The 27,585-nt window shown below is 50.0% G+C and overlaps 1 protein-coding gene across 8 annotated transcripts in view; it reads left to right on the forward strand.

Annotated features, from left to right (window-relative positions):
- LOC129858558 (transcriptional regulator ATRX-like) overlaps positions 1-27,585 on the forward strand; it is a 153,118-nt gene that overhangs the window by 49,369 nt on the left and 76,164 nt on the right. For 6 of the 8 annotated variants that reach the window (XM_055927881.1, XM_055927882.1, XM_055927887.1 and 3 more), the window contains 8 exons: positions 599-764; positions 6,383-6,492; positions 12,028-12,174; positions 12,652-12,829; positions 13,013-13,150; positions 20,693-20,868; positions 22,188-22,305; positions 25,822-25,952. In XM_055927881.1, the coding sequence (XP_055783856.1) occupies positions 599-764; positions 6,383-6,492; positions 12,028-12,174; positions 12,652-12,829; positions 13,013-13,150; positions 20,693-20,868; positions 22,188-22,305; positions 25,822-25,952 (1,164 nt within the window). The remainder of the gene's footprint in view (positions 1-598; positions 765-6,382; positions 6,493-12,027; positions 12,175-12,651; positions 12,830-13,012; positions 13,151-20,692; positions 20,869-22,187; positions 22,306-25,821; positions 25,953-27,585) is intronic. The other 2 variants (XM_055927884.1, XM_055927885.1) reach the window with 1 other exon arrangement.

Here is a 27,585-nt window from a genome sequence, read left to right on the forward strand (position 1 = left end):
AGGAACATGACCTGTCCCAACCAGCTGCCCTATACTCCTAGGAACATAACCTGTCCCAACCAGCAGAACTATACTCCTAGGAACATAACCTGTCCCAACCAGCTGCCCTATACTCCTAGGAACATAACCTGTCCCAACCAGCAGAACAGTCTCCCGGCTGCCCTATACTCCTAGGAACATAACCTGTCCCAACCAGCAGAACTATACTCCTAGGAACATAACCTGTCCCAACCAGCAGAACTATACTCCTAGGAACATGACCTGTCCCAACCAGCAGAACTATTCTCCTAGGAACATAACCTGTCCCAACCAGCAGAACTATACTCCTAGGAACATGACCTGTCCCAACCAGCAGAACTATTCTCCTAGGAACATAACCTGTCCCAACCAGCAGAACTATTCTCCTAGGAACATAACCTGTCCCAACCAGCAGAACTATTCTCCTAGGAACATAACCTGTCCCAACCAGCAGAACTATACTCCTAGGAACATAACCTGTCCCAACCAGCAGAACTATACTCCTAGGAACATGACCTGTCCCAACCAGCAGAATAAATGTATGTATTTGTATGTACAGACTGTAATGCTTTTAGACTAGACTCTATATGTCCCTCCCGACCAGGTACTCGTGGTGGAGGAGGCGTCCGCCGTGGCTTGTCCAATCACAACCAAGCTGGTGCTGGATGAGGACGAGGAGACCAAGGAGCCCATGGTGCAGGTCCACCGCAATCTGGTCACTAAACTCAAACCACACCAGGTCGACGGTGAGTGTTGGTGTAGTAGAACCAGTAGTAGTAGAACCAGTAGTAGTAGTAGAAGTATAACCAGTAGTAGTAGTAGAACCAGTAGTAGTAGTAGTAGAACCAGTAGTAGTAGAACCAGTAGTAGAACCAGTAGTATTAGTAGAACCACTACTAGTTCTACTAGTAGTAGTAGAACCAGTAGTAGTAGTAGATTCAGTGGTGGTAGTAGTAGAACCAGTAGTATTAGTAGAACCAGTGGTAGTAGTTGAACCAGTAGTAGTTGAACCAGTAGTAGTTGAACCAGTAGTAGTAGAACCAGTAGTAGTAGTAGAACCAGTAGTAGTAGTAGAATCAGTGGTGGTAGTAGTAGAACCAGTAGTAGTAGTAGAACCAGTAGTAGTAGTAGAACCAGTAGTAGTAGTAGTAGAACCAGTAGTAGTAGTAGTAGAACCAGTACTATTAGTAGAACCAGTGGTGGTAGTAGAACCAGTAGTAGTAGTAGAACCAGTAGTAGTAGTAGAACCAGTAGTAGTAGTAGAACCAGTGGTAGTAGTAGAACCAGTGGTAGTAGTAGAACCAGTAGTAGTAGAACCAGTAGTAGTAGAACCAGTAGTAGTAGAACCAGTAGTAGTAGAACCAGTAGTGGTAGTAGAACCAGTAGTAGTAGTAGAACCAGTAGTAGTAGTAGAACCAGTAGTAGTAGTAGAACCAGTAGTAGTAGAACCAGTAGTAGTAGAACCAGTAGTAGTAGAACCAGTAGTAGTAGAACCAGTAGTAGTAGGAGAACCAGTAGTTGTAGAACCAGTAGTATTAGTAGAACCAGTGGTAGTAGTTGAACCAGTAGTAGTAGTAGAACCAGTAGTAGTAGTAGAACCAGCGGTAGTAGAACCAGCGGTAGTAGAACCAGCAGTAGTAGAACCAGCAGTAGTAGAACCAGTAGTATTAGTAGAACCAGTAGTATTAGTAGAACCAGTGGTAGTAGTTGAACCAGTAGTGGTAGTAGTAGAACCAGTAATGGTAGTAGTTGAACCAGTAGTGGTAGTAGTAGAACCAGTAATGGTAGTAGTAGAACCAGTAGTAGTAGTAGTAGAACCAGTAGTAGTAGGAGAACCAGTAGTAGTAGAATCAGTGGTGGGTAGTAGTTGAGCCAGTAGTAGTAGTAGTTGAGCCAGTAGTAGTAGTAGTAGAACCAGTAGTAGTAGTAGAACCAGTAGTAGTAGTAGAACCAGTAGTATTAGTAGAACCAGTAGTAGTAGTTGAACCAGTAGTAGAATCAGTGGTGGTAGTAGTAGAACCAGTAGCAGTAGTAGAACCAGTAGGAGAACCAGTAGTAGTAGAATCAGTGGTGGGTAGTAGTTGAGCCAGTAGTAGTAGTAGTTGAGCCAGTAGTAGTAGTAGTAGAACCAGTAGTAGTAGTAGAACCAGTAGTAGTAGTAGAACCAGTAGTATTAGTAGAACCAGTAGTAGTAGTTGAACCAGTAGTAGAATCAGTGGTGGTAGTAGTAGAACCAGTAGCAGTAGTAGAACCAGTAGCAGTAGTAGAACCAGTAGCAGTAGTAGAACCAGTAGTAGTAGTAGAACCAATAGGAGTAGTAGAATCAGTGGTAGTAGTGGTAGGAGTAGTAAAATCAGTGGTAGTAGTAGGAGAACCAGTAGTAGAACCAGTAGTAGTAGAATCAGTGGTAGCAGTAGTAGAACCAGTAGTAGTAGTAGTAGAACCAGTAGTAGTAGTAGTAGTAGAACCAGTAGTATTAGTAGAACCAGTAGTATTAGTAGAACCAGTAGTAGTAGTTGAACCAGTAGTAGAATCAGTGGTGGTAGTAGTAGAACCAGTAGCAGTAGTAGAACCAGTAGCAGTAGTAGAACCAGTAGTAGTAGTAGAACCAGTAGGAGTAGTAGAATCAGTGGTAGTAGTGGTAGGAGTAGTAAAATCAGTGGTAGTAGTAGGAGAACCAGTAGTAGAACCAGTAGTAGTAGAATCAGTGGTAGCAGTAGTAGAACCAGTAGTAGTAGTAGTAGAACCAGTAGTAGTAGAATCAGTGGTAGCAGTAGTAGAACCAGTAGTATTAGTAGAACTAGTAGTAGTATAATCAGTGGTAGCAGTAGTAGAACCAGTGCTGGTAGTAGTAGAACCAGTGGTGGTAGTAGTAGAACCCGTGGTGGTAGTAGTAGAACCAGTAGTAGTAGTAGAACCAGTGGTGGTAGTAGTAGAACCAGTGGTGGTAGTAGTAGAACCAGTGGTGGTAGTAGTAGAACCAGTGGTGGTAGTAGTAGAACCAGTGGTGGTAGTAGTAGAACCAGTGGTGGTAGTAGTAGAACCAGTAGTAGTAGTAGAACCAGTAGTAGTAGAACCAGTAGAACCAGTAGTAGTAGAACCAGTAGTATTAGTAGTAGTAGAACCAGTAGTAGTAGTAGAACCAGTGGTGGTAGTAGTAGAACCAGTGGTGGTAGTAGTAGAACCAGTAGTAGTAGAACCAGTAGTATTAGTAGAACCAGTAGTATTAGTAGAACCAGTAGTAGTAGTTGAATCAGTGGTGGTAGTAGTAGAACCAGTAGTAGTAGAACCAGTAGCAGTAGTAGAACCAGTAGGAGTAGTAGAATCAGTGGTAGTAGTGGTAGGAGTAGTAAAATCAGTGGTAGTAGTAGTAGAACCAGTAGTAGTAGAATCAGTGGTAGCAGTAGTAGAACCAGTAGTAGTAGTAGTAGAACCAGTAGTAGTAGAATCAGTGGTAGCAGTAGTAGAATCAGTGGTAGCAGTAGTAGAATCAGTGGTAGCAGTAGTAGAACCAGTAGTAGTAGTAGAACCAGTAGTAGTAGTAGTATAATCAGTGGTAGCAGTAGTAGAACCAGTAGTAGAACCAGTGGTGGTAGTAGTAGAACCAGTGGTGGTAGTAGTAGAACCAGTGGTGGTAGTAGTAGAACCAGTGGTGGTAGTAGTAGAACCAGTGGTGGTAGTAGTAGAACCAGTGGTGGTAGTAGTAGAATCAGTGGTAGTAGTGGTAGGAGTAGTAAAATCAGTGGTAGTAGTAGTAGAACCAGTAGTAGTAGAATCAGTGGTAGCAGTAGTAGAACCAGTAGTAGTAGTAGTAGTAGTAGAACCAGTAGTAGTAGTAGTAGAACCAGTAGTAGAATCAGTGGTAGTAGTGGTAGGAGTAGTAAAATCAGTGGTAGTAGTAGTAGAACCAGTAGTAGTAGAATCAGTGGTAGCAGTAGTAGAACCAGTAGTATTAGTAGAACTAGTAGTAGTATAATCAGTGGTAGCAGTAGTAGAACCAGTGGTGGTAGTAGTAGAACCAGTGGTGGTAGTAGTAGAACCCGTGGTGGTAGTAGTAGAACCAGTAGTAGTAGTAGAACCAGTGGTGGTAGTAGTAGAACCAGTGGTGGTAGTAGTAGAACCAGTGGTGGTAGTAGTAGAACCAGTGGTGGTAGTAGTAGAACCAGTGGTGGTAGTAGTAGAACCAGTAGTAGTAGTAGAACCAGTAGTAGTAGAACCAGTAGAACCAGTAGTAGTAGAACCAGTAGTATTAGTAGTAGTAGAACCAGTAGTAGTAGTAGAACCAGTGGTGGTAGTAGTAGAACCAGTGGTGGTAGTAGTAGAACCAGTAGTAGTAGAACCAGTAGTATTAGTAGAACCAGTAGTATTAGTAGAACCAGTAGTAGTAGTTGAATCAGTGGTGGTAGTAGTAGAACCAGTAGTAGTAGAACCAGTAGCAGTAGTAGAACCAGTAGGAGTAGTAGAATCAGTGGTAGTAGTGGTAGGAGTAGTAAAATCAGTGGTAGTAGTAGTAGAACCAGTAGTAGTAGAATCAGTGGTAGCAGTAGTAGAACCAGTAGTAGTAGTAGTAGAACCAGTAGTAGTAGAATCAGTGGTAGCAGTAGTAGAATCAGTGGTAGCAGTAGTTGAATCAGTGGTAGCAGTAGTAGAACCAGTAGTAGTAGTAGAACCAGTAGTAGTAGTAGTATAATCAGTGGTAGCAGTAGTAGAACCAGTAGTAGAACCAGTGGTGGTAGTAGTAGAACCAGTGGTGGTAGTAGTAGAACCAGTGGTGGTAGTAGTAGAACCAGTGGTGGTAGTAGTAGAACCAGTGGTGGTAGTAGTAGAACCAGTGGTGGTAGTAGTAGAATCAGTGGTAGTAGTGGTAGGAGTAGTAAAATCAGTGGTAGTAGTAGTAGAACCAGTAGTAGTAGAATCAGTGGTAGCAGTAGTAGAACCAGTAGTAGTAGTAGTAGTAGTAGAACCAGTAGTAGTAGTAGTAGAACCAGTAGTAGAATCAGTGGTAGCAGTAGTAGAATCAGTGGTAGCAGTAGTAGAATCAGTAGCAGTAGTAGAATCAGTAGCAGTAGTAGAATCAGTAGTAGTAGTAGAACCAGTAGTAGTAGTAGTATAATCAGTGGTAGCAGTAGTAGAACCAGTAGTGGTAGTAGTAGAATCAGTGGTGGTAGTAGTAGAATCAGTGGTGGTAGTAGTAGAACCAGTGGTGGTAGTAGTAGAACCAGTGGTGGTAGTAGTAGAACCAGTAGTAGTAGTAGAACCAGTAGTAGTACTAGAACCAGTAGTAGTAGTAGAACCAGTGGTGGTAGTAGTAGAACCAGTGGTGGTAGTAGTAGAACCAGCAGTAGTAGTAGAACCAGCAGTAGTAGTAGAACCAGTGGTAGTAGAACCAGTGGTGGTAGTAGTAGAACCAGCAGTAGTAGTAGAACCAGCAGTAGTAGTAGAACCAGTAGTAGTAGAACCAGTAGTAGTAGTAGAACCAGTAGTAGTTGTAACAACCGTAACCAAACCAGGTCAAACCAACGGGTCGAGAACAATGTTAGTCTTTAATCATAATGTTGGTCCATGGTATAGTGAATGGAGCGTTCACCTGTTTACTCATCAAGTCAATACGTTGCTTCACATCGGTCCAAACACCAAACAGACACGTCTAATATGGAACCCAAACCGGCTGGGCGCCATCATGCATAAATGTATTTTGTCCCCGCCACACCAAACACGATCACGACACGCAGGTTAAAATATCAAAACAAACTCTGAACCAACTATATTAATTTGGGGACAGGTCGAAAAGCATTAAACATGTATGGCAATTTAGCTAGTTAGCTTGCACTTGCTAGCTAATGTTAATTTGTTCTAATTAGCTAGCTTGCTGTTGTCCTGGGATATAAACAGAGTTGTTATTTTACCTGAAATGCACAAGGACCTCTACTCCGACAATTAATCCACACATAAAACGGCCAACCGAATCGTTTCTAGTCATCTCTCCTCCTTCCAGGCTTTTTCATCTTTGAACTTAAATGGTGATTGGCATCTACACTTTTACCACGACAACCGGGCAAAACAGTTCGTCTTTCAATCACCCACGTGGGTATAACCAATGAGGAGATGGCACGTGGTTACCTGCGTCTATAAACCAATGAGGAGATGGGAGAGGCAGGACTTGCAGCGCGATCTGCATCAGAAATAGAACTGACTTCTATTTTAGCCCTTGGCAACGCAGATGCTCGTTGGCGCGCCTCGAGCAGTGTGGGTACAATAATTGAATAACATGGATTTCTACATATATTTTGCGACGCGTCCGGTCTGGTCACAATGTAAGAAATGCGTTTGGTGTTAAGTGAGGTCTCTGTGTCTGTTTCTCTAGGGGTCCAGTTCATGTGGGACTGCTGTTGTGAGTCGGTGAAGAAAACCAACAAGAACTCTGGTTCTGGATGTATCCTGGCTCACTGTATGGGCCTGGGGAAAACACTGCAGGTCGGTACCACTCACTGTATGGGCCTGGGAGAAACACTACAGGTCTGTACCACTCACTGTATGGGCCTGGGAGAAACACTACAGGTCTGTACCACTCACTGTATGGGCTTGGGAGAAACACTACAGGTCGGTACCACTCACTGTATGGGCCTGGGAGAAACACTGCAGGTCGGTACCACTCACTGTATGGGCCTGGGAGAAACACTACAGGTCGGTACCACTCACTGTATGGGCCTGGGAGAAACACTACAGGTCGGTACCACTCACTGTATGGGCCTGGGAGAAACACTACAGGTCGGTACCACTCACTGTATGGGCCTGGGGAAAACACTACAGATCGGTACCACTCACTGTATGGGCCTGGGAGAAACACTACAGGTCGGTACCACTCACTGTATGGGCCTGGGGAAAACACTACAGGTCGGTACCACTCACTGTATGGGCCTGGGAAAACACTGCAGGTCATTACCTGCTTTTACCACTAGGGGGTAACCCTGCACTGTACTCTGTTGCAGTACCTGCTTTTACCACTAGGGGGTAACGCTGCACTGTACTCTGTTGCAGTACCTGCTTTTACCACTAGGGGGTAACCCTGCACTGTACTCTGTTGCAGTACCTGCTTTTACCACTAGGGGGTAACCCTGCACTGTACTCTGTTGCAGTACCTGCTTTTACCACTAGGGGTAACCCTGCACCGTACTATGTTGCAGTACCTGCTTTTACCACTAGGGGGTAACCCTGCACTGTACTATGTTGCAGTACCTGCTTTTACCACTAGGGGGTAACCCTGCACCGTTCTCTGTTGCAGTACCTGCTTTTACCACTAGGGGGTAACCCTACACCGTACTCTGTTGCAGTACCTGCTTTTACCACTAGGGGGTAACCCTGCACCGTACAGTGTGACAAGTGCTACTTCACCCTCTCTCTACAGGGCATTCGGAAAGTATTCAGACTCCTTGACTTTTTCCACATTTTATTACGGTACAGCCTTATTCTAAAATGGATTAAATAGTTTCCCCCCTCATCAATCTACACACAATACCCCATAATGACAAAGCAAAAACAGGTTTTTAGAAATTTTAGCAAGTGTAATAAAATAAAAAAACTGAAATATCACATTCAGACCTTTTGCTGAGACTCGAAATTGAGTTCAGGTGCATCCTGTTTCCATTGATCATCTTTGAGATGTTTCTACAACTTGGTTGGAGTCCACACCTGTGGTAAATTCAATTGATTGGACATGATTTGGAAAGGCACACACCTGTCTATATAAGGTCCCACAGTTGACAGTGCATGTCAGAGCAAAAACCAAGCCATGAGGTCAAAGGAATTGTATGTAGAGCTCCGAGACAGGATTGAGTCGAGGCACAGATCTGGGGAGAAGGTCATTGGTCAGGGAGGTGACCAAGAACCCGATGGTCACTCTGTCAGAGATCCAGAGTTCCTCTGTGGAGATGGGAGAACCTTCCAGAAGGACAACCATCTCTGCAGCACCCCACCAATCAGGCCTTTATGGTAGACTGGCCAGACGGAAGCCACTCCTCAGTGAAAGGCACATGACAGCCCACTTGGAGTTCGCCAAAAGGCACCTAAAGGACTCTGACTGTGTGAAAGAGGATTCTCTGATGAAACCTAGATTGAACTCTGAGTGAACTCCGGTGAAGCATGGTGGTGGCAGCATCCCTACGGTGAAGCATGGTGGTGACAGCATTCCTACGGTGAAGCATGGTGGTGACAGCATTCCTACGGTGAAGCATGGTGGTGGCAGTATCCCTACGGTGAAGCATGGTGGTGGCAGTATCCCTACGGTGAAGCATGGTGGTGGCAGCATCCCTACGGTGAAGCATGGTGGTGGCAGTATCCCTACGGTGAAGCATGGTGGTGGCAGCATCCCTACGGTGAAGCATGGTGGTGGCAGCATCCCTACGGTGAAGCATGGTGGTGGCAGCATCCCTACGGTGAAGCATGGTGGTGGCAGCATCCCTACGGTGAAGCATGGTGGTGGCAGCATCCCTACGGTGAAGCATGGTGGTGGCAGCATCCCTACGGTGAAGCATGGTGGTGGCAGCATCCCTACGGTGAAGCATGGTGGTGGCAGCATCCCTACGGTGAAGCATGGTGGTGGCAGCATCCCTACGGTGAAGCATGGTGGTGGCAGCATCCCTACGGTGAAGCATGGTGGTGGCAGCATCCCTACGGTGAAGCATGGTGGTGGCAGCATCCCTACGGTGAAGCATGGTGGTGGCAGCATCCCTACGGTGAAGCATGGTGGTGGCAGCATCCCTACGGTGAAGCATGGTGGTGGCAGCATCCCTACGGTGAAGCATGGTGGTTGCAGCATCATGGTGTGGGGATGTTTTACATCGGCAGGGACTGGGACAGAGATCCTTGATGAAAACCTGCTCCAGGGTGCTCAGGACCTCAGACTGGGGCGAAGGTTGACCTTCCAACAGGGCAACGACCCTATTGATTTATCGTTATGGGGGTATTGTGTCATTATGGGGGTATTGTGTCATTATGGGGGTATTGAGTCGTTATGGGGGTATTGAGTCGTTATGGGGGTATTGAGTCGTTATGGGGGTATTGAGTTGTTATGGGGGTATTGAGTCGTTATGGGGGTATTGTGTCGTTATGGGGGTATTGTGTCGTTATGGGGGTATTGTGTCGTTATGGGGGTATTGTGTCGTTATGGGGGTATTGTGTCGTTATGGGGGTATTGTGTCGTTATGGGGGTATTGTGTCGTTATGGGGGTATTGTGTCGTTATGGGGGTATTGTGTCGTTATGGGGGTATTGTGTCGTTATGGGGGTATTGTGTCGTTATGGGGGTATTGTGTCGTTATGGGGGTATTGTGTCGTTATGGGGGTATTGTGTCGTTATGGGGGTATTGTGTCGTTATGGGGGTATTGTGTCGTTATGGGGGTATTGTGTCGTTATGGGGGTATTGTGTCGTTATGGGGGTATTGTGTCGTTATGGGGGTATTGTGTCGTTATGGGGGTATTGAGTCGTTATGGGGGTATTGTGTCGTTATGGGGGTATTGTGTCGTTATGGGGGTATTGTGTCGTTATGGGGGTATTGTGTCGTTATGGGGGTATTGTGTCGTTATGGGGGTATTGTGTCGTTATGGGGGTATTGTGTCGTTATGGGGGTATTGTGTCGTTATGGGGGTATTGTGTCGTTATGGGGGTATTGTGTCGTTATGGGGGTATTGAGTCGTTATGGCGGTATTGTGTCGTTATGGGGGTATTGTGTCGTTATGGGGGTATTGTGTCGTTATGGGGGTATTGTGTCGTTATGGGGGTATTGTGTCGTTATGGGGGTATTGTGTCGTTATGGGGGTATTGTGTCGTTATGGGGGTATTGTGTCGTTATGGGGGTATTGAGTCGTTATGGGGGTATTGAGTCGTTATGGGGGTATTGTGTCGTTATGGGGGTATTGTGTCGTTATGGGGGTATTGTGTCGTTATGGGGGTATTGTGTCGTTATGGGGGTATTGTGTCGTTATGGGGGTATTGTGTCGTTATGGGGGTATTGTGTCGAGTCGCTATGGGGGGGTGTCGAGTCGCTATGGGGTAGTGTGTCGAGTCGCTATGGGGTAGTGTGTCGAGTCGCTATGGTGTAGTGTTTCGAGTCGCTATGGGGTAGTGTTTCGAGTCGCTATGGGGTAGTGTGTCGAGTCGCTATGGGGTAGTGTGTCGAGTCGCTATGGGGTAGTGTGTCGAGTCGCTATGGGGGGGTGTCGAGTCGCTATGGGGGGGGGTGTCGAGTCGCTATGGGGTAGTGTGTCGAGTCGCTATGGGGGGGTGTCGAGTCGCTATGGGGGGGGGTGTCGAGTCGCTATGGGGTAGTGTGTCGAGTCGCTATGGGGTAGTGTGTCGAGTCGCTATGGGGTAGTGTGTCGAGTCGCTATGGGGTAGTGTGTCGAGTCGCTATGGTGTAGTGTGTCGAGTCGCTATGGTGTAGTGTGTCGAGTCGCTATGGGGTAGTGTGTCGAGTCGCTATGGGGGGGTGTCGAGTCGCTATGGGGTAGTGTCGAGTCGTTATGGTGGTGTGTGTAGACTGATGAGGGGGGAAATAATTGTATCCATTTTAGAATGTCTGTAACGTAACAAAATATGGAAAAAGTCAAGGGGTCTGAACACCTTCTGAATGCACTGTAAATCTATACTGTTTCTAATCCAGTTTATGACAAGTTAGACCTCTCTATGTGTGTAAATCTATACTGTTTCTAATCCAGTCTATACCACTAGGTGGTAACCCTACTCCACACTACCGCTGTGTGACAAGATAGACCTCTCTATGTGTATATATCTATACTGTATCTAACCCTGTTTCTATCACTAGGTGGTAACCCTACTCCACACACTACTGCTGTGTGACAAGATAGACCTCTCTATGTGTATATATCTATACTGTATCTAACCCTGTTTCTATCACTAGGTGGTAACCCTACTCCACACTACTGCTGTGTGACAAGATAGACTTCTCTATGTGTATATATCTATACTGTATCTATACTGTTTCTAACCCTGTTTCTGTCACTAGGTGGTAACCCTACTCCACACACTACTGCTGTGTGACAAGTTAGACCTCTCTATGTGTATATATCTATACTGTATCTAACCCTGTTTCTATCACTAGGTGGTAACCCTACTCCACACTACTGCTGTGTGACAAGTTAGACTTCTATGTGTATATATCTATACTGTATCTAACCCTGTTTCTATCACTAGGTGGTAACCCTACTCCACACTACTGCTGTGTGACAAGTTAGACTTCTATGTGTATATATCTATACTGTATCTATACTGTATCTAACCCTGTTTCTATCACTAGGTGGTAACCCTACTCCACACACTACTGCTGTGTGACAAGTTAGACCTCTCTATGTGTATATATCTATACTGTATCTATACTGTTTTATATCACTAGGTGGTAACCCTACTCCACACACTACTGCTGTGTGACAAGTTAGACCTCTCTATGTGTATATATCTATACTGTATCTATACTGTTTTATATCACTAGGTGGTAACCCTACTCCACACTACTGCTGTGTGACAAGTTAGACCTCTCTATGTGTATATATCTATACTGTATCTATACTGTTTTATATCACTAGGTGGTAAACCTACTCCACACACTACTGCTGTGTGACAAGATAGACCTCTCTATGTGTATATATCTATACTGTATCTAACCCTGTTTCTGTCACTAGGTGGTAACCCTACTCCACACTACCGCTGTGTGACAAGATATACCTCTCTATGTGTATATATCTATACTGTATCTATACTGTATCTAACCCTGTTTCTATCACTAGGTGGTAACCCTACTCCACACTTCCGCTGTGTGACAAGATATACCTCTCTATGTGTATATATCTATACTGTATCTATACTGTATCTAACCCTGTTTCTGTCACTAGGTGGTAACCCTACTCCACACTACCGCTGTGTGACAAGATATACCTCTCTATGTGTATATATCTATACTGTATCTATACTGTATCTAACCCTGTTTCTATCACTAGGTGGTAACCCTACTCCACACACTACTGCTGTGTGAAAAGTTAGACTTCTCCACGGCTCTGATCGTCTGTCCTCTCAACACGGTGCTCAACTGGCTCAATGAGTTTGAGAAGTGGCAGTACGGCTTCAAGGATGAGGAGAGTTTAGAGGTACACACACACACACACACACACACACACACATAAATACATACAGTTGAAGTAGGAAGTTTACACTTATGTTGGAGTCATTAAAACTCGTTTTTCAACCACTCCACAAATTTCTTGTTAACAAACTATAGTTTTGGCAAGTCGGTTAGGACATCTACTTTGTGCAGGACACAAGTCATTTCTCCAACAATTGTTTACAGACAGATTATTTCACTTATAATTCACTGCATCACAATTCCAGTTGTCGTTTTCTGCAAATAAAAGCTTTAAATGACAATATTTTATTTTGAATTTGGGAGAATTGTTGTCAGTAGTTTATAGAATAAAACAACAATGTCCATTTTACCCAAAACACAGACCTATAAATAGTAAAACCAGAGAAACTGATCATTATGCAGTTGGGGTCTTCAGTTTTTCCCAGAGCTGTATGTGTGTGTGTTTACGCTGTGTGTCGGTATTCCCGCTGTCTGTCACTAGGTGACGGAGCTGGCCACGGTGAAGCGACCTCAGGAGAGAGCGGCTGCTCTGCAGCAGTGGCAGGAGGATGGAGGGATCATGATCATTGGCTATGAGATGTACCGTAACCTCACACAGGGTAGAAACATCAAGAGCAAGAAACTCAAAGAGACCTTCCAGAAGACCCTGGTTGACCCAGGTAGGTAGAGGACACGCACACGAACACACACGGACACGCACACGGACACACACGGACACACACGGACACACACGGACACACACGGACACACACGGACACACACACACACACACACACACGCGGCTATTTCTTGTATCCAGTTTCTTCTCAACTCTGTCTGCTCTGTGTTCCCTTCCTCCCCAGGCCCAGACTTTGTGATCTGTGATGAGGGCCACATCTTGAAGAACGAGGCGTCGGCCATCTCTAAAGCCATGAACTCCATCAAGACCCGACGGAGAGTGGTGCTCACCGGCACACCGCTGCAGAACAACCTCATAGAGTGTATGTCCGTTACTTCCTGTTATATCCAGTTAGCCAGAACGGCCCGTAGGGCAGGAGTCCATCTCCTGTTTCTGTAGAGTGAACCAGAACGGCCCATAGGGCAGGAGTCCATCTCCTGTTTCTGTAGAGTGAACCAGAACGGCCCATAGGGCAGGAGTCCATCTCCTGTTTTTGTACAGTGAACCAGAACGGCCCGTAGGGCAGGAGTCCATCTACTGTTTCTGTAGAGTGAACCAGAACGGCCCATAGGGCAGGAGTCCATCTCCTGTTTCTGTAGAGTGAACCAGACGACCCATAGGGCAGGAGTCCATCTCCTGTTTCTGTAGAGTGAACCAGAACGGCCCGTAGGGCAGGAGTCCATCTCCTGTTTCTGTAGAGTGAACCAGAACGGCCCGTAGGGCAGGAGTCCATCTCCTGTTTCTGTAGAGTGAACCAGAACGGCCCGTAGGGCAGGAGTCCATCTACTGTTTCTGTAGAGTGAACCAGAACGGCCCGTAGGGCAGGAGTCCATCTCCTGTTTCTGTAGAGTGAACCAGAACGGCCCGTAGGGCAGGAGTCCATCTCCTGTTTCTGTAGAGTGAACCAGAACGGCCCGTAGGGCAGGAGTCCATCTCCTGTTTCTGTAGAGTGAACCAGAACGGCCCATAGGGCAGGAGTCCATCTCCTGTTTCTGTAGAGTGAACCAGAACGGCCCATAGGGCAGGAGTCCATCTCCTGTTTCTGTAGAGTGAACCAGAACGGCCCATAGGGCAGGAGTCCATCTCCTGTTTCTGTAGAGTGAACCAGAACGGCCCATAGGGCAGGAGTCCATCTCCTGTTTCTGTAGAGTGAACCAGAACGGCCCGTAGGGCAGGAGTCCATCTCCTGTTTCTGTAGAGTGAACCAGAACGGCCCATAGGGCAGGAGTCATCTCCTGTTTCTGTAGAGTGAACCAGAATGGCCCATAGGGCAGGAGTCCATCTCCTGTTTCTGTAGAGTGAACCAGACGGCCCATAGGGCAGGAGTCCATCTCCTGTTTCTGTAGAGTGAACCAGACGGCCCATAGGGCAGGAGTCCATCTCCTGTTTCTGTAGAGTGAACCAGAACGGCCCGTAGGGCAGGAGTCCATCTACTGTTTCTGTTGAGTGAACCAGAACGGCCCATAGGGCAGGAGTCCATCTCCTGTTTCTGTAGAGTGAACCAGAACGGCCCATAGGGCAGGAGTCCATCTCCTGTTTCTGTACAGTGAACCAGAACGGCCCGTAGGGCAGGAGTCCATCTCCTGTTTCTGTAGAGTGAACCAGAACGGCCCATAGGGCAGGAGTCCATCTCCTGTTTCTGTAGAGTGAACCAGAACGGCCCGTAGGGCAGGAGTCCATCTCCTGTTTCTGTAGAGTGAACCAGAACGGCCCATAGGGCAGGAGTCCATCTCCTGTTTCTGTAGAGTGAACCAGAACGGCCCATAGGGCAGGAGTCCATCTCCTGTTTCTGTACAGTGAACCAGAACGGCCCATAGGGCAGGAGTCCATCTACTGTTTCTGTAGAGTGAACCAGAACGGCCCATAGGGCAGGAGTCCATCTCCTGTTTCTGTAGAGTGAACCAGACGGCCCATAGGGCAGGAGTCCATCTACTGTTTCTGTAGAGTGAACCAGAACGGCCCGTAGGGCAGGAGTCCATCTACTGTTTCTGTAGAGTGAACCAGAACGGCCCATAGGGCAGGAGTCCATCTCCTGTTTCTGTAGAGTGAACCAGACGGCCCATAGGGCAGGAGTCCATCTCCTGTTTCTGTAGAGTGAACCAGAACGGCCCGTAGGGCAGGAGTCCATCTACTGTTTCTGTAGAGTGAACCAGAACGGCCCGTAGGGCAGGAGTCCATCTACTGTTTCTGTAGAGTGAACCAGAACGGCCCGTAGGGCAGGAGTCCATCTCCTGTTTCTGTAGAGTGAACCAGAACGGCCCGTAGGGCAGGAGTCCATCTCCTGTTTCTGTAGAGTGAACCAGAACGGCCCGTAGGGCAGGAGTCCATCTCCTGTTTCTGTAGAGTGAACCAGAACGGCCCGTAGGGCAGGAGTCCATCTCCTGTTTCTGTAGAGTGAACCAGAACGGCCCGTAGGGCAGGAGTCCATCTACTGTTTCTGTAGAGTGAACCAGAACGGCCCATAGGGCAGGAGTCCATCTCCTGTTTCTGTAGAGTGAAGCAGAACGGCCCGTAGGGCAGGAGTCCATCTCCTGTTTCTGTAGAGTGAACCAGAACGGCCCGTAGGGCAGGAGTCCATCTCCTGTTTCTGTAGAGTGAACCAGAACGGCCCGTAGGGCAGGAGTCCATCTCCTGTTTCTTTAGAGTGAACCAGAACGGCCCGTAGGGCAGGAGTCCATCTACTGTTTCTGTAGAGTGAACCAGAACGGCCCATAGGGCAGGAGTCCATCTCCTGTTTCTGTAGAGTGAACCAGAACGGCCCATAGGGCAGGAGTCCATCTACTGTTTCTGTAGAGTGAACCAGAACGGCCCGTAGGGCAGGAGTCCATCTACTGTTTCTGTAGAGTGAACCAGAACGGCCCGTAGGGCAGGAGTCCATCTACTGTTTCTGTAGAGTGAACCAGAACGGCCCATAGGGCAGGAGTCCATCTCCTGTTTCTGTAGAGTGAACCAGAACGGCCCATAGGGCAGGAGTCCATCTCCTGTTTCTGTACAGTGAACCAGAACGGCCCGTAGGGCAGGAGTCCATCTCCTGTTTCTGTAGAGTGAACCAGAACGGCCCATAGGGCAGGAGTCCATCTCCTGTTTCTGTAGAGTGAACCAGAACGGCCCGTAGGGCAGGAGTCCATCTCCTGTTTCTGTAGAGTGAACCAGAACGGCCCATAGGGCAGGAGTCCATCTCCTGTTTCTGTAGAGTGAACCAGAACGGCCCATAGGGCAGGAGTCCATCTCCTGTTTCTGTACAGTGAACCAGAACGGCCCATAGGGCAGGAGTCCATCTACTGTTTCTGTAGAGTGAACCAGAACGGCCCATAGGGCAGGAGTCCATCTCCTGTTTCTGTAGAGTGAACCAGACGGCCCATAGGGCAGGAGTCCATCTACTGTTTCTGTAGAGTGAACCAGAACGGCCCGTAGGGCAGGAGTCCATCTACTGTTTCTGTAGAGTGAACCAGAACGGCCCATAGGGCAGGAGTCCATCTCCTGTTTCTGTAGAGTGAACCAGACGGCCCATAGGGCAGGAGTCCATCTCCTGTTTCTGTAGAGTGAACCAGAACGGCCCGTAGGGCAGGAGTCCATCTACTGTTTCTGTAGAGTGAACCAGAACGGCCCGTAGGGCAGGAGTCCATCTACTGTTTCTGTAGAGTGAACCAGAACGGCCCGTAGGGCAGGAGTCCATCTCCTGTTTCTGTAGAGTGAACCAGAACGGCCCGTAGGGCAGGAGTCCATCTCCTGTTTCTGTAGAGTGAACCAGAACGGCCCGTAGGGCAGGAGTCCATCTCCTGTTTCTGTAGAGTGAACCAGAACGGCCCGTAGGGCAGGAGTCCATCTCCTGTTTCTGTAGAGTGAACCAGAACGGCCCGTAGGGCAGGAGTCCATCTACTGTTTCTGTAGAGTGAACCAGAACGGCCCATAGGGCAGGAGTCCATCTCCTGTTTCTGTAGAGTGAAGCAGAACGGCCCGTAGGGCAGGAGTCCATCTCCTGTTTCTGTAGAGTGAACCAGAACGGCCCGTAGGGCAGGAGTCCATCTCCTGTTTCTGTAGAGTGAACCAGAACGGCCCGTAGGGCAGGAGTCCATCTCCTGTTTCTTTAGAGTGAACCAGAACGGCCCGTAGGGCAGGAGTCCATCTACTGTTTCTGTAGAGTGAACCAGAACGGCCCATAGGGCAGGAGTCCATCTCCTGTTTCTGTAGAGTGAACCAGAACGGCCCATAGGGCAGGAGTCCATCTACTGTTTCTGTAGAGTGAACCAGAACGGCCCGTAGGGCAGGAGTCCATCTACTGTTTCTGTAGAGTGAACCAGAACGGCCCGTAGGGCAGGAGTCCATCTACTGTTTCTGTAGAGTGAACCAGAACGGCCCGTAGGGCAGGAGTCCATCTCCTGTTTCTGTAGAGTGAACCAGAACGGCCCGTAGGGCAGGAGTCCATCTCCTGTTTCTGTAGAGTGAACCAGAACGGCCCATAGGGCAGGAGTCCATCTCCTGTTTCTGTAGAGTGAACCAGAACGGCCCATAGGGCAGGAGTCCATCTCCTGTTTCTGTAGAGTGAACCAGAACGGCCCGTAGGGCAGGAGTCCATCTCCTGTTTCTGTAGAGTGAACCAGAACGGCCCGTAGGGCAGGAGTCCATCTCCTGTTTCTGTAGAGTGAACCAGAACGGCCCGTAGGGCAGGAGTCCATCTCCTGTTTCTGTAGAGTGAACCAGAACGGCCCGTAGGGCAGGAGTCCATCTACTGTTTCTGTAGAGTGAACCAGAACGGCCCATAGGGCAGGAGTCCATCTACTGTTTCTGTAGAGTGAACCAGAACGGCCCATAGGGCAGGAGTCCATCTCCTGTTTCTGTACAGTGAACCAGAACGGCCCATAGGGCAGGAGTCCATCTCCTGTTTCTGTACAGTGAACCAGAGCGGCCCGTAGGGCAGGAGTCCATCTACTGTTTCTGTAGAGTGAACCAGAACGGCCCATAGGGCAGGAGTCCATCTCCTGTTTCTGTAGAGTGAACCAGAACGGCCCATAGGGCAGGAGTCCATCTCCTGTTTCTGTAGAGTGAACCAGACGGCCCATAGGGCAGGAGTCCATCTCCTGTTTCTGTAGAGTGAACCAGAACGGCCCGTAGGGCAGGAGTCCATCTCCTGTTTCTGTAGAGTGAACCAGAACGGCCCATAGGGCAGGAGTCCATCTACTGTTTCTGTAGAGTGAACCAGAACGGCCCGTAGGGCAGGAGTCCATCTCCTGTTTCTGTAGAGTGAACCAGAACGGCCCGTAGGGCAGGAGTCCATCTCCTGTTTCTGTAGAGTGAACCAGAACGGCCCGTAGGGCAGGAGTCCATCTCCTGTTTCTGTAGAGTGAACCAGAACGGCCCGTAGGGCAGGAGTCCATCTCCTGTTTCTGTAGAGTGAACCAGAACGGCCCGTAGGGCAGGAGTCCATCTCCTGTTTCTGTAGAGTGAACCAGAACGGCCCGTAGGGCAGGAGTCCATCTCCTGTTTCTGTAGAGTGAACCAGAACAGCCCGTAGGGCAGGAGTCCATCTCCTGTTTCTTTAGAGTGAACCAGAACGGCCCGTAGGGCAGGAGTCCATCTACTGTTTCTGTAGAGTGAACCAGAACGGCCCATAGGGCAGGAGTCCATCTCCTGTTTCTGTAGAGTGAACCAGAACGGCCCATAGGGCAGGAGTCCATCTACTGTTTCTGTAGAGTGAACCAGAACGGCCCATAGGGCAGGAGTCCATCTACTGTTTCTGTAGAGTGAACCAGAACGGCCCGTAGGGCAGGAGTCCATCTACTGTTTCTGTAGAGTGAACCAGAACGGCCCGTAGGGCAGGAGTCCATCTCCTGTTTCTGTAGAGTGAACCAGAACGGCCCGTAGGGCAGGAGTCCATCTCCTGTTTCTGTAGAGTGAACCAGAACGGCCCATAGGGCAGGAGTCCATCTCCTGTTTCTGTAGAGTGAACCAGAACGGCCCATAGGGCAGGAGTCCATCTCCTGTTTCTGTAGAGTGAACCAGAACGGCCCGTAGGGCAGGAGTCCATCTCCTGTTTCTTTAGAGTGAACCAGAACGGCCCATAGGGCAGGAGTCCATCTCCTGTTTCTGTAGAGTGAACCAGAACGGCCCGTAGGGCAGGAGTCCATCTCCTGTTTCTGTAGAGTGAACCAGAACGGCCCATAGGGCAGGAGTCCATCTACTGTTTCTGTAGAGTGAACCAGAACGGCCCGTAGGGCAGGAGTCCATCTCCTGTTTCTTTAGAGTGAACCAGAGCGGCCCATAGGGCAGGAGTCCATCTCCTGTTTCTGTAGAGTGAACCAGAACGGCCCGTAGGGCAGGAGTCCATCTCCTGTTTCTGTAGAGTGAACCAGAACGGCCCGTAGGGCAGGAGTCCATCTCCTGTTTCTGTAGAGTGAACCAGAACGGCCCGTAGGGCAGGAGTCCATCTCCTGTTTCTGTAGAGTGAACCAGAACGGCCCGTAGGGCAGGAGTCCATCTACTGTTTCTGTAGAGTGAACCAGAACGGCCCATAGGGCAGGAGTCCATCTCCTGTTTCTGTAGAGTGAACCAGAACGGCCCATAGGGCAGGAGTCCATCTCCTGTTTCTGTAGAGTGAAGCAGACGGCCCATAGGGCAGGAGTCAATCTCCTGTTTCTGTAGAGTGAACCAGACGGCCCATAGGGCAGGAGTCCATCTCCTGTTTCTGTAGAGTGAACCAGAACGGCCCATAGGGCAGGAGTCCATCTCCTGTTTCTGTAGAGTGAACCAGAACGGCCCATAGGGCAGGAGTCCATTTCCTGTTTCTGTAGAGTGAACCAGAACGGCCCATAGGGCAGGAGTCCAACTCCTGTTTCTGTAGAGTGAACCAGACGGCCCATAGGGCAGGAGTCCATCTCCTGTTTCTGTAGAGTGAACCAGAACGGCCCGTAGTGCAGGAGTCCATCTCCTGTTTCTGTAGAGTGAACCAAAACAGCCCGTAGGGCAGGAGTCCATCTCCTGTTTCTGTAGAGTGAACCAGAACGGCCCGTAGGGCAGGAGTCCATCTCCTGTTTCTGTAGAGTGAACCAGAACGGCCCATAGGGCAGGAGTCCATCTCCTGTTTCTGTAGAGTGAACCAGAACGGCCCATAGGGCAGGAGTCTATCTCCTGTTTCTGTAGAGTGAACCAGAACGGCCCGTAGGGCAGGAGTCCATCTCCTGTTTCTGTAGAGTGAACCAGAACGGCCCATAGGGCAGGAGTCCATCTCCTGTTTCTGTAGAGTGAACCAGAACGGCCCATAGGGCAGGAGTCTATCTCCTGTTTCTGTAGAGTGAACCAGAACGGCCCGTAGGGCAGGAGTCCATCTCCTGTTTCTGTAGAGTGAACCAGAACGGCCCATAGGGCAGGAGTCTATCTCCTGTTTCACGCTCCGTGACATACCAGCATCCTGTCTATATTCAGGGTATCTTAGGTATTCATACCCGATAAATGCTTTCACATTTTGTTTTTAGCTACTAGTAAATGGCAGATCGATTTCTGGATATTGCATCTTTAAATCTTGACTGAGCTTGAAAAATTTTGAAAATAATTATGGGGAAATATTGCACAATACAGGTGTACAAAGCTCTTGTGACACTCACCGAAGAAGACTCACAGCTGTAATCACTGCCAAAGGTGTCTCTAACATGTATTGACACACGGGGTGAATATTGATCTAATCAAGCTGTATTAGTTTATTTCTCATTTATTTTTTATTTATTTTTACATTTCAGTATTTTGTTTAGCTGGTCGACCAAAAAAAAAACAATTAAATCCATTTTAATCTCACTTTGTAACACAACAACATGTGAAGAAATACAATGGAGGATGAATAGTTATGATAGCGATGTGTGTTTTCCCTGTCCAGACCACTGCATGGTGAACTTCATCAAGGAGAACCTGCTGGGGTCAGTGAAGGAGTTCAGGAACCGCTTCGTCAACCCCATCCAGAACGGGCAGGCAGCAGACTCCACGGACCAGGACGTACGGATCATGAAGAAGAGGGCTCACATCCTCTACGAGATGCTCAACGGATGTGTACAGGTAACACTATGGGTAACTGGCGGCCCACAGACTCCATTTTGTAGGCCCGCGGATCCATTCCCCCCCCTTTTAGTTTTCTTAGGAACTCGGTCAGGTTCACAACTTACTGTTGCTAGGCAGAATAGAGGAATTCACAAGGTGACATTTCTAATTGCGGTTGAGTATCAGCAGTCTAATGTCGATCACTGACAATCACTCAATTAGTCACGTCAGCTAGCACATTTTTAGATTGGTAAATTAGTCAGCCAGTTGTCTAAACTTGTAGTGATTATTGCCGAATATAGACCGGGCACGCTGACCTCCCAGGGGGCCCTGACCTCCCAGGGGGCCCTGACCTCCCAGGGGGCCCTGACCTCCCAGGGGGCCCTGACCTCCTCCATGGGGCCCTGACCTCCTCCATGGGGCCCTGACCTCCTCCATGGGGCCCTGACCTCCCAGGGGGCCCTGACCTCCTCCATGGGGCCCTGACCTCCTCCATGGGGCCCTGACCTCCTCCATGGGGCCCTGACCTCCTCCATGGGGCCCTGACCTCCTCCATGGGGCCCTGACCTCCTCCATGGGGCCCTGACCTCCTCCATGGGGCCCTGACCTCCTCCATGGGGCCCTGACCTCCTCCATGGGGCCCTGACCTCCCAGGGGGCCCTGACCTCCTCCAGGGGGCCCTGACCTCCTCCAGGGGGCCCTGACCTCCTCCAGGGGGCCCTGACCTCCCAGGGGGCCCTGACCTCCCAGGGGGCCCTGACCTCCTCCAGGGGGCCCTGACCTCCTCCAGGGGGCCCTGACCTCCTCCAAGGGGCCCCCATTCATTTTGTGCGTTTCACTCAGATATCATATTATTAAGATTACAAAATGTATGTAATTACAGGAAATTTGCTGTAAAACTGCACATTTTTCCCTCCCAACGCCAAAAGGTGAAGAATTGCAGGAAATGTACTTTAAAGTGATACCTTGGTATTTTGGCAATGAGTCCCTTTATCTACTTGCCCAGAGTCAGATGAACTTGTGGATACCACTTTCACACGCAAATCTCCGGTTTGGATGAGACGGACTTTATGACCCAATTGTTCTCCGCTTTGTAGCCCATTTTGACACTAGAATAAATATTTCTGACTGATATCGCTCAGGCTGTTTCCAATGACAGATTGTTTTGTTTGATCGCTCTTTGACTGTGTCCCTCCCTTCTCCAGAGAAGAGACTACTGTGTTTTTACTTGTGTCCCTCCCTTCTCCAGAGAAGAGACTACTGTGTTTTTACTTGTGTCCCTCCCTTCTCCAGAGAAGAGACTACTGTGTTTTTACTTGTGTCCCTCCCTTCTCCAGAGAAGAGACTACTCTGCCCTGACCAAGTTCCTGCCTCCTAAACATGAGTACGTTGTGTCCGTCAGAGTCACACCCATCCAGTGTACTCTATACCGACACTACCTGGAGCACCTAACAGGTACATACTAACCCCTATCCCATCTAGTGTACACTATACCGACACTACCTGGAGCATTTAACAGGTACATACTAACCCCTATCCCATCTAGTGTACTCTATACCGACACTACCTGGAGCATTTAACAGGTACATACTAACCCCTATCCCATCTAGTGTACTCTATACCGACACTAACTGGAGCATTTAACAGGTACATACTAACCCCTATCCCATCTAGTGTACTCTATACCGACACTACCTGGAGCATTTAACAGGTACATACTAACCCCTATCCCATCTAGTGTACTCTATACCGACACTACCTGGAGCATTTAACAGGTACATACTAACCCCTATCCCATCTAGTGTACTCTATACCGACACTACCTGGAGCATTTAACAGGTACATACTAACCCCTATCCCATCTAGTGTACTCTATACCGACACTACCTGGAGCATTTAACAGGTACATACTAACCCCTATCCCATCTAGTGTACTCTATACCGACACTACCTGGAGCATTTAACAGGTACATACTAACCCCTATCCCATCTAGTGTACTCTATACCGACACTACCTGGAGCATTTAACAGGTACATACTAACCCCTATCCCATCTAGTGTACTCTATACCGACACTACCTGGAGCATTTAACAGGTACATACTAACCCCTATCCCATCTAGTGTACTCTATACCGACACTACCTGGAGCATTTAACAGGTACATACTAACCCCTATCCCATCTAGTGTACTCTATACCGACACTACCTGGAGCATTTAACAGGTACATACTAACCCCTATCCCATCTAGTGTACTCTATACCGACACTACCTGGAGCATTTAACAGGTACATACTAACCCCTATCCCATCTAGTGTACTCTATACCGACACTACCTGGAGCATTTAACAGGTACATACTAACCCCTATCCCATCTAGTGTACTCTATACCGACACTACCTGGAGCATTTAACAGGTACATACTAACCCCTATCCCATCTAGTGTACTCTATACCGACACTACCTGGAGCATTTAACAGGTACATACTAACCCCTATCCCATCTAGTGTACTCTATACCGACACTACCTGGAGCATTTAACAGGTACATACTAACCCCTATCCCATCTAGTGTACTCTATACCGACACTACCTGGAGCATTTAACAGGTACATACTAACCCCTATCCCATCTAGTGTACTCTATACCGACACTACCTGGAGCATTTAACAGGTACATACTAACCCCTATCCCATCTAGTGTACTCTATACCGACACTACCTGGAGCATTTAACAGGTACATACTAACCCCTATCCCATCTAGTGTACTCTATACCGACACTACCTGGAGCATTTAACAGGTACATACTAACCCCTATCCCATCTAGTGTACTCTATACCGACACTACCTGGAGCATTTAACAGGTACATACTAACCCCTATCCCATCTAGTGTACTCTATACCGACACTACCTGGAGCATTTAACAGGTACATACTAACCCCTATCCCATCTAGTGTACTCTATACCGACACTACCTGGAGCATTTAACAGGTACATACTAACCCCTATCCCATCTAGTGTACTCTATACCGACACTACCTGGAGCATTTAACAGGTACATACTAACCCCTATCCCATCTAGTGTACTCTATACCGACACTACCTGGAGCATTTAACAGGTACATACTAACCCCTATCCCATCTAGTGTACTCTATACCGACACTACCTGGAGCATTTAACAGGTACATACTAACCCCTATCCCATCTAGTGTAACATTGTACTTCTGTGTGTTTTAAGAGGGAGGGGGCTAATCTGGGCGATCTGAATTTTCTCCACTTTGGTCCGACTACCCTGTGGTGCATCCCAACACAGCATTACAGCTGACAGCAGGCCCTAGGCGCCCCCCTCTAATGGGGGAGGAGAGGGAAGGGGGGAGGAAGACAGGGAAGGAAAAAGGGAGAGAAGTCTCCAGCTTTAGGTCTACGGTAGACTGGCTGTCTGACCAGCTTTAGGTCTACGGTAGACTGGCTGTCTGACCAGCTTTAGGTCTACGGTAGACTGGCTGTCTGTCCAGCTTTAGGTCTACGGTAGACTGGCTGTCTGACCAGCTTTAGGTCTACGGTAGACTGGCTGTCTGACCAGCTTTAGGTCTACGGTAGACTGGCTGTCTGTCCAGCTTTAGGTCTACGGTAGACTGGCTGTCTGACCAGCTTTAGGTCTACGGTAGACTGGCTGTCTGTCCAGCTTTAGGTCTACGGTAGACTGGCTGTCTGTCCAGCTTTAGGTCTACGGTAGACTGGCTGTCTGTCCAGCTTTAGGTCTACGGTAGACTGGCTGTCTGACCAGCTTTAGGTCTACTGTAGACTGGCTGTCTGACCAGCTTTAGGTCTACGGTAGACTGGCTGTCTGACCAGCTTTAGGTCTACAGTAGACTGGCTGTCTGACCAGCTTTAGGTCTACGGTAGACTGGCTGTCTGACCAGTTTTAGGTCTACGGTAGACTGGCTGTCTGTCCAGCTTTAGGTCTACGGTAGACTGGCTGTCTATGTGTATTTGTATTTATTATGGATCCCCATTAGTTCCTGTCAAGGCAGCAGCTACTCTTCCTGGGGTTTATTATGGATCCCCATTAGTTCCTGCCAAGGCAGCAGCTATTCTTCCTGGGGTTTATTATGGATCCCCATTACTTCCTGCCAAGGCAGCAGCTATTCTTCCTGGGGTTTATTATGGATCCCCATTAGTTCCTGTCAAGGCAGCAGCTACTCTTCCTGGGGTTTATTATGGATCCCCATTAGTTCCTGCCAAGGCAGCAGCTACTCTTCCTGGGGTTTATTATGGATCCCCATTAGTTCCTGCCAAGGCAGCAGCTACTCTTCCTGGGGTTTATTATGGATCCCAATTACTTCCTGCCAAGGCAGCAGCTACTCTTCCTGGGATTTATTATGGATCCCCATTAGCCCTGCTATAGGGGGGGCCCCCGGGGTAGCCCTGCTATAGGGGGGGCCCCCGGGGTAGCCCTGCTATAGGGGGGGCCCCCGGGGTAGCCCTGCTATAGGGGGGGCCCCCGGGGTAGCCCTGCTATAGGGGGGGCCCCCGGGGTAGCCCTGCTATAGGGGGGGCCCCCGGGGTAGCCCTGCTATAGGGGGGGCCCCGGGGTAGCCCTGCTATAGGGCTGGACAACATAAATGGCTCTGAGCCTCTCATGCATAACGCTACTTTCTGTCCCTAACACTAAATTAAATGCAAAATAAATATAAATGTTTCATCATAAAAACTAGTAAATCAACTGAACTGAATTTCAAATAAAAATCAAAAAAGCGAGTAGAAAGGAACAGAAAACCCCCAAAACAACCGTGATTATAGTACCATGTCAAAGGCTGTGTTTCAGATTCTAGTTGTTGAAGTGTTACGTCTCTCTGATTGTACTGGTGTTGATATGAGTGTGAGGGAGTGGTACCTTCTGCAGCTGTGGTGGGTATGAAAGACACGTCCTTCCCTCTCTCACGCACCTCTCTGTCTCCGTGGGGCAGGTGCGGGGAACGCGGTGGAGGGGGGTCGGGGTCGAGCCGGCACCAAACTGTTCCAGGACTTCCAGATGCTCAGCAGAATCTGGACCCATCCCTGGTGCCTGCAGCTGGACTACATCAGCAAGGAAAACAAGGTCTGTCTCCCCCCTCACCCGGCTGTCTCCCCCCTCACCCGGCTGTCTGTCTCCCCCCCCACCCGGCTGACTGTCTCTCCCCTCACCCGGCTGTCTGTCTCCCCCCTCACCCGGCTGGCTGTCTCCCCCCTCACCCGGCTGGCTGTCTCCCCCCTCACCCGGCTGGCTGTCTCCCCCCTCACCCGGCTGGCTGTCTCCCCCCTCACCCGGCTGGCTGTCTCCCCCCCCCACCCGGCTGACTCTCTCCCCTCACCCGGCTGTCTGTCTCCCCCCCTCACCCGGCTGTCTGTCTCCCCCCCTCACCCGGCTGTCTGTCTCCCCCCTCACCCGGCTGACTGTCTCCCCCCTCACCCGGCTGACTGTCTCCCCCCTCACCCGGCTGACTGTCTCTCCCCTCACCCGGCTGTCTCTCCCCTCACCCGGCTGTCTCCCCCCTCACCCGGCTGTCTCCCCCCTCACCCGGCTGTCTCCCCCCTCACCCGGCTGTCTCCCCCCTCACCCGGCTGTCTCCCCCCTCACCCGGCTGTCTCCCCCGGCTGTCTCCCCCGGCTGTCTCCCCCCTCACCCGGCTGTCTCCCCCCTCACCCGGCTGTCTCCCCCCTCACCCGGCTGTCTCCCCCCTCACCCGGCTAACTCCCCCCTCACCCGGCTGTCTCTCCCCTCACCCGGCTGACTGTCTCTCCCCTCACCCGGCTGTCTCTCCCCTCACCCGGCTGTCTCCCCCCTCACCCGGCTGTCTCCCCCCTCACCCGGCTGTCTCCCCCCTCACCCGGCTGTCTCCCCCCTCACCCGGCTGTCTCCCCCCTCACCCGGCTCTCTCCCCCCTCACCCGGCAGTCTCTCCCCCCCTCACCCGGCAGTCTCTCCCCCCCCCTCACCCGGCAGTCTCTCCCCCCCTCACCCGGCAGTCTCTCCCCCCCCTCACCCGGCTGTCTCTCCCCCCCTCCCCCGGCTGTCTCTCCCCCCCCTCACCCGGCTGTCTCTCCCCCCCCTCACCCGGCTGTCTCTCCCCCCCTCACCCGGCTGTCTCTCCCCCCCCTCCACCCGGCTGTCTCCCCCCTCCACCCGGCTGTCTCCCCCCTCCACCCGGCTGTCTCCCCCCCTCACCCGGCTGGCTCCCCCCCTCACCCGGCTGGCTCCCCCCCTCACCCGTCTGGCTCCCCCCTCACCCGTCTGGTTCCCCCCTCACCCGTCTGGTTCCCCCCTCACCCGGCTGTCTCCCCCCTCACCCGGCTGTCTCCCCCCTCACCCGGCTGGCTCCTCCCCTCACCCGGCTGGCTCCCCCCCTCACCCGGCTGGCTCCCCCCCTCACCCGGCTGGCTCCCCCCCTCACCCGTCTGTCTCACCCGGCTGGCTCCCCCCCTCACCCGTCTGGCTCCCCCCCTCACCCGGCTGTCTGTCTCCCCCTCACCCGGCTGTCTCCCCCTCACCCGGCTGTCTCCCCCCTCACCCGGCTGTCTCCCCCCTCACCCGGCTGTCTCCCCCCTCACCCGGCTGGCTCCCCCCCTCACCCGGCTGGCTCCCCCCCTCACCCGGCTGGCTCCCCCCCTCACCCGTCTGGCTCCCCCCCTCACCCGGCTGTCTGGCTCCCCCCTCACCCGGCTGTCTGGCTCCCCCCTCACCCGGCTGTCTGG

This window comes from Salvelinus fontinalis, chromosome 6 (assembly GCF_029448725.1).
Source record: "Salvelinus fontinalis isolate EN_2023a chromosome 6, ASM2944872v1, whole genome shotgun sequence".
Classification (NCBI taxonomy): Eukaryota; Metazoa; Chordata; class Actinopteri; order Salmoniformes; family Salmonidae; genus Salvelinus; species Salvelinus fontinalis.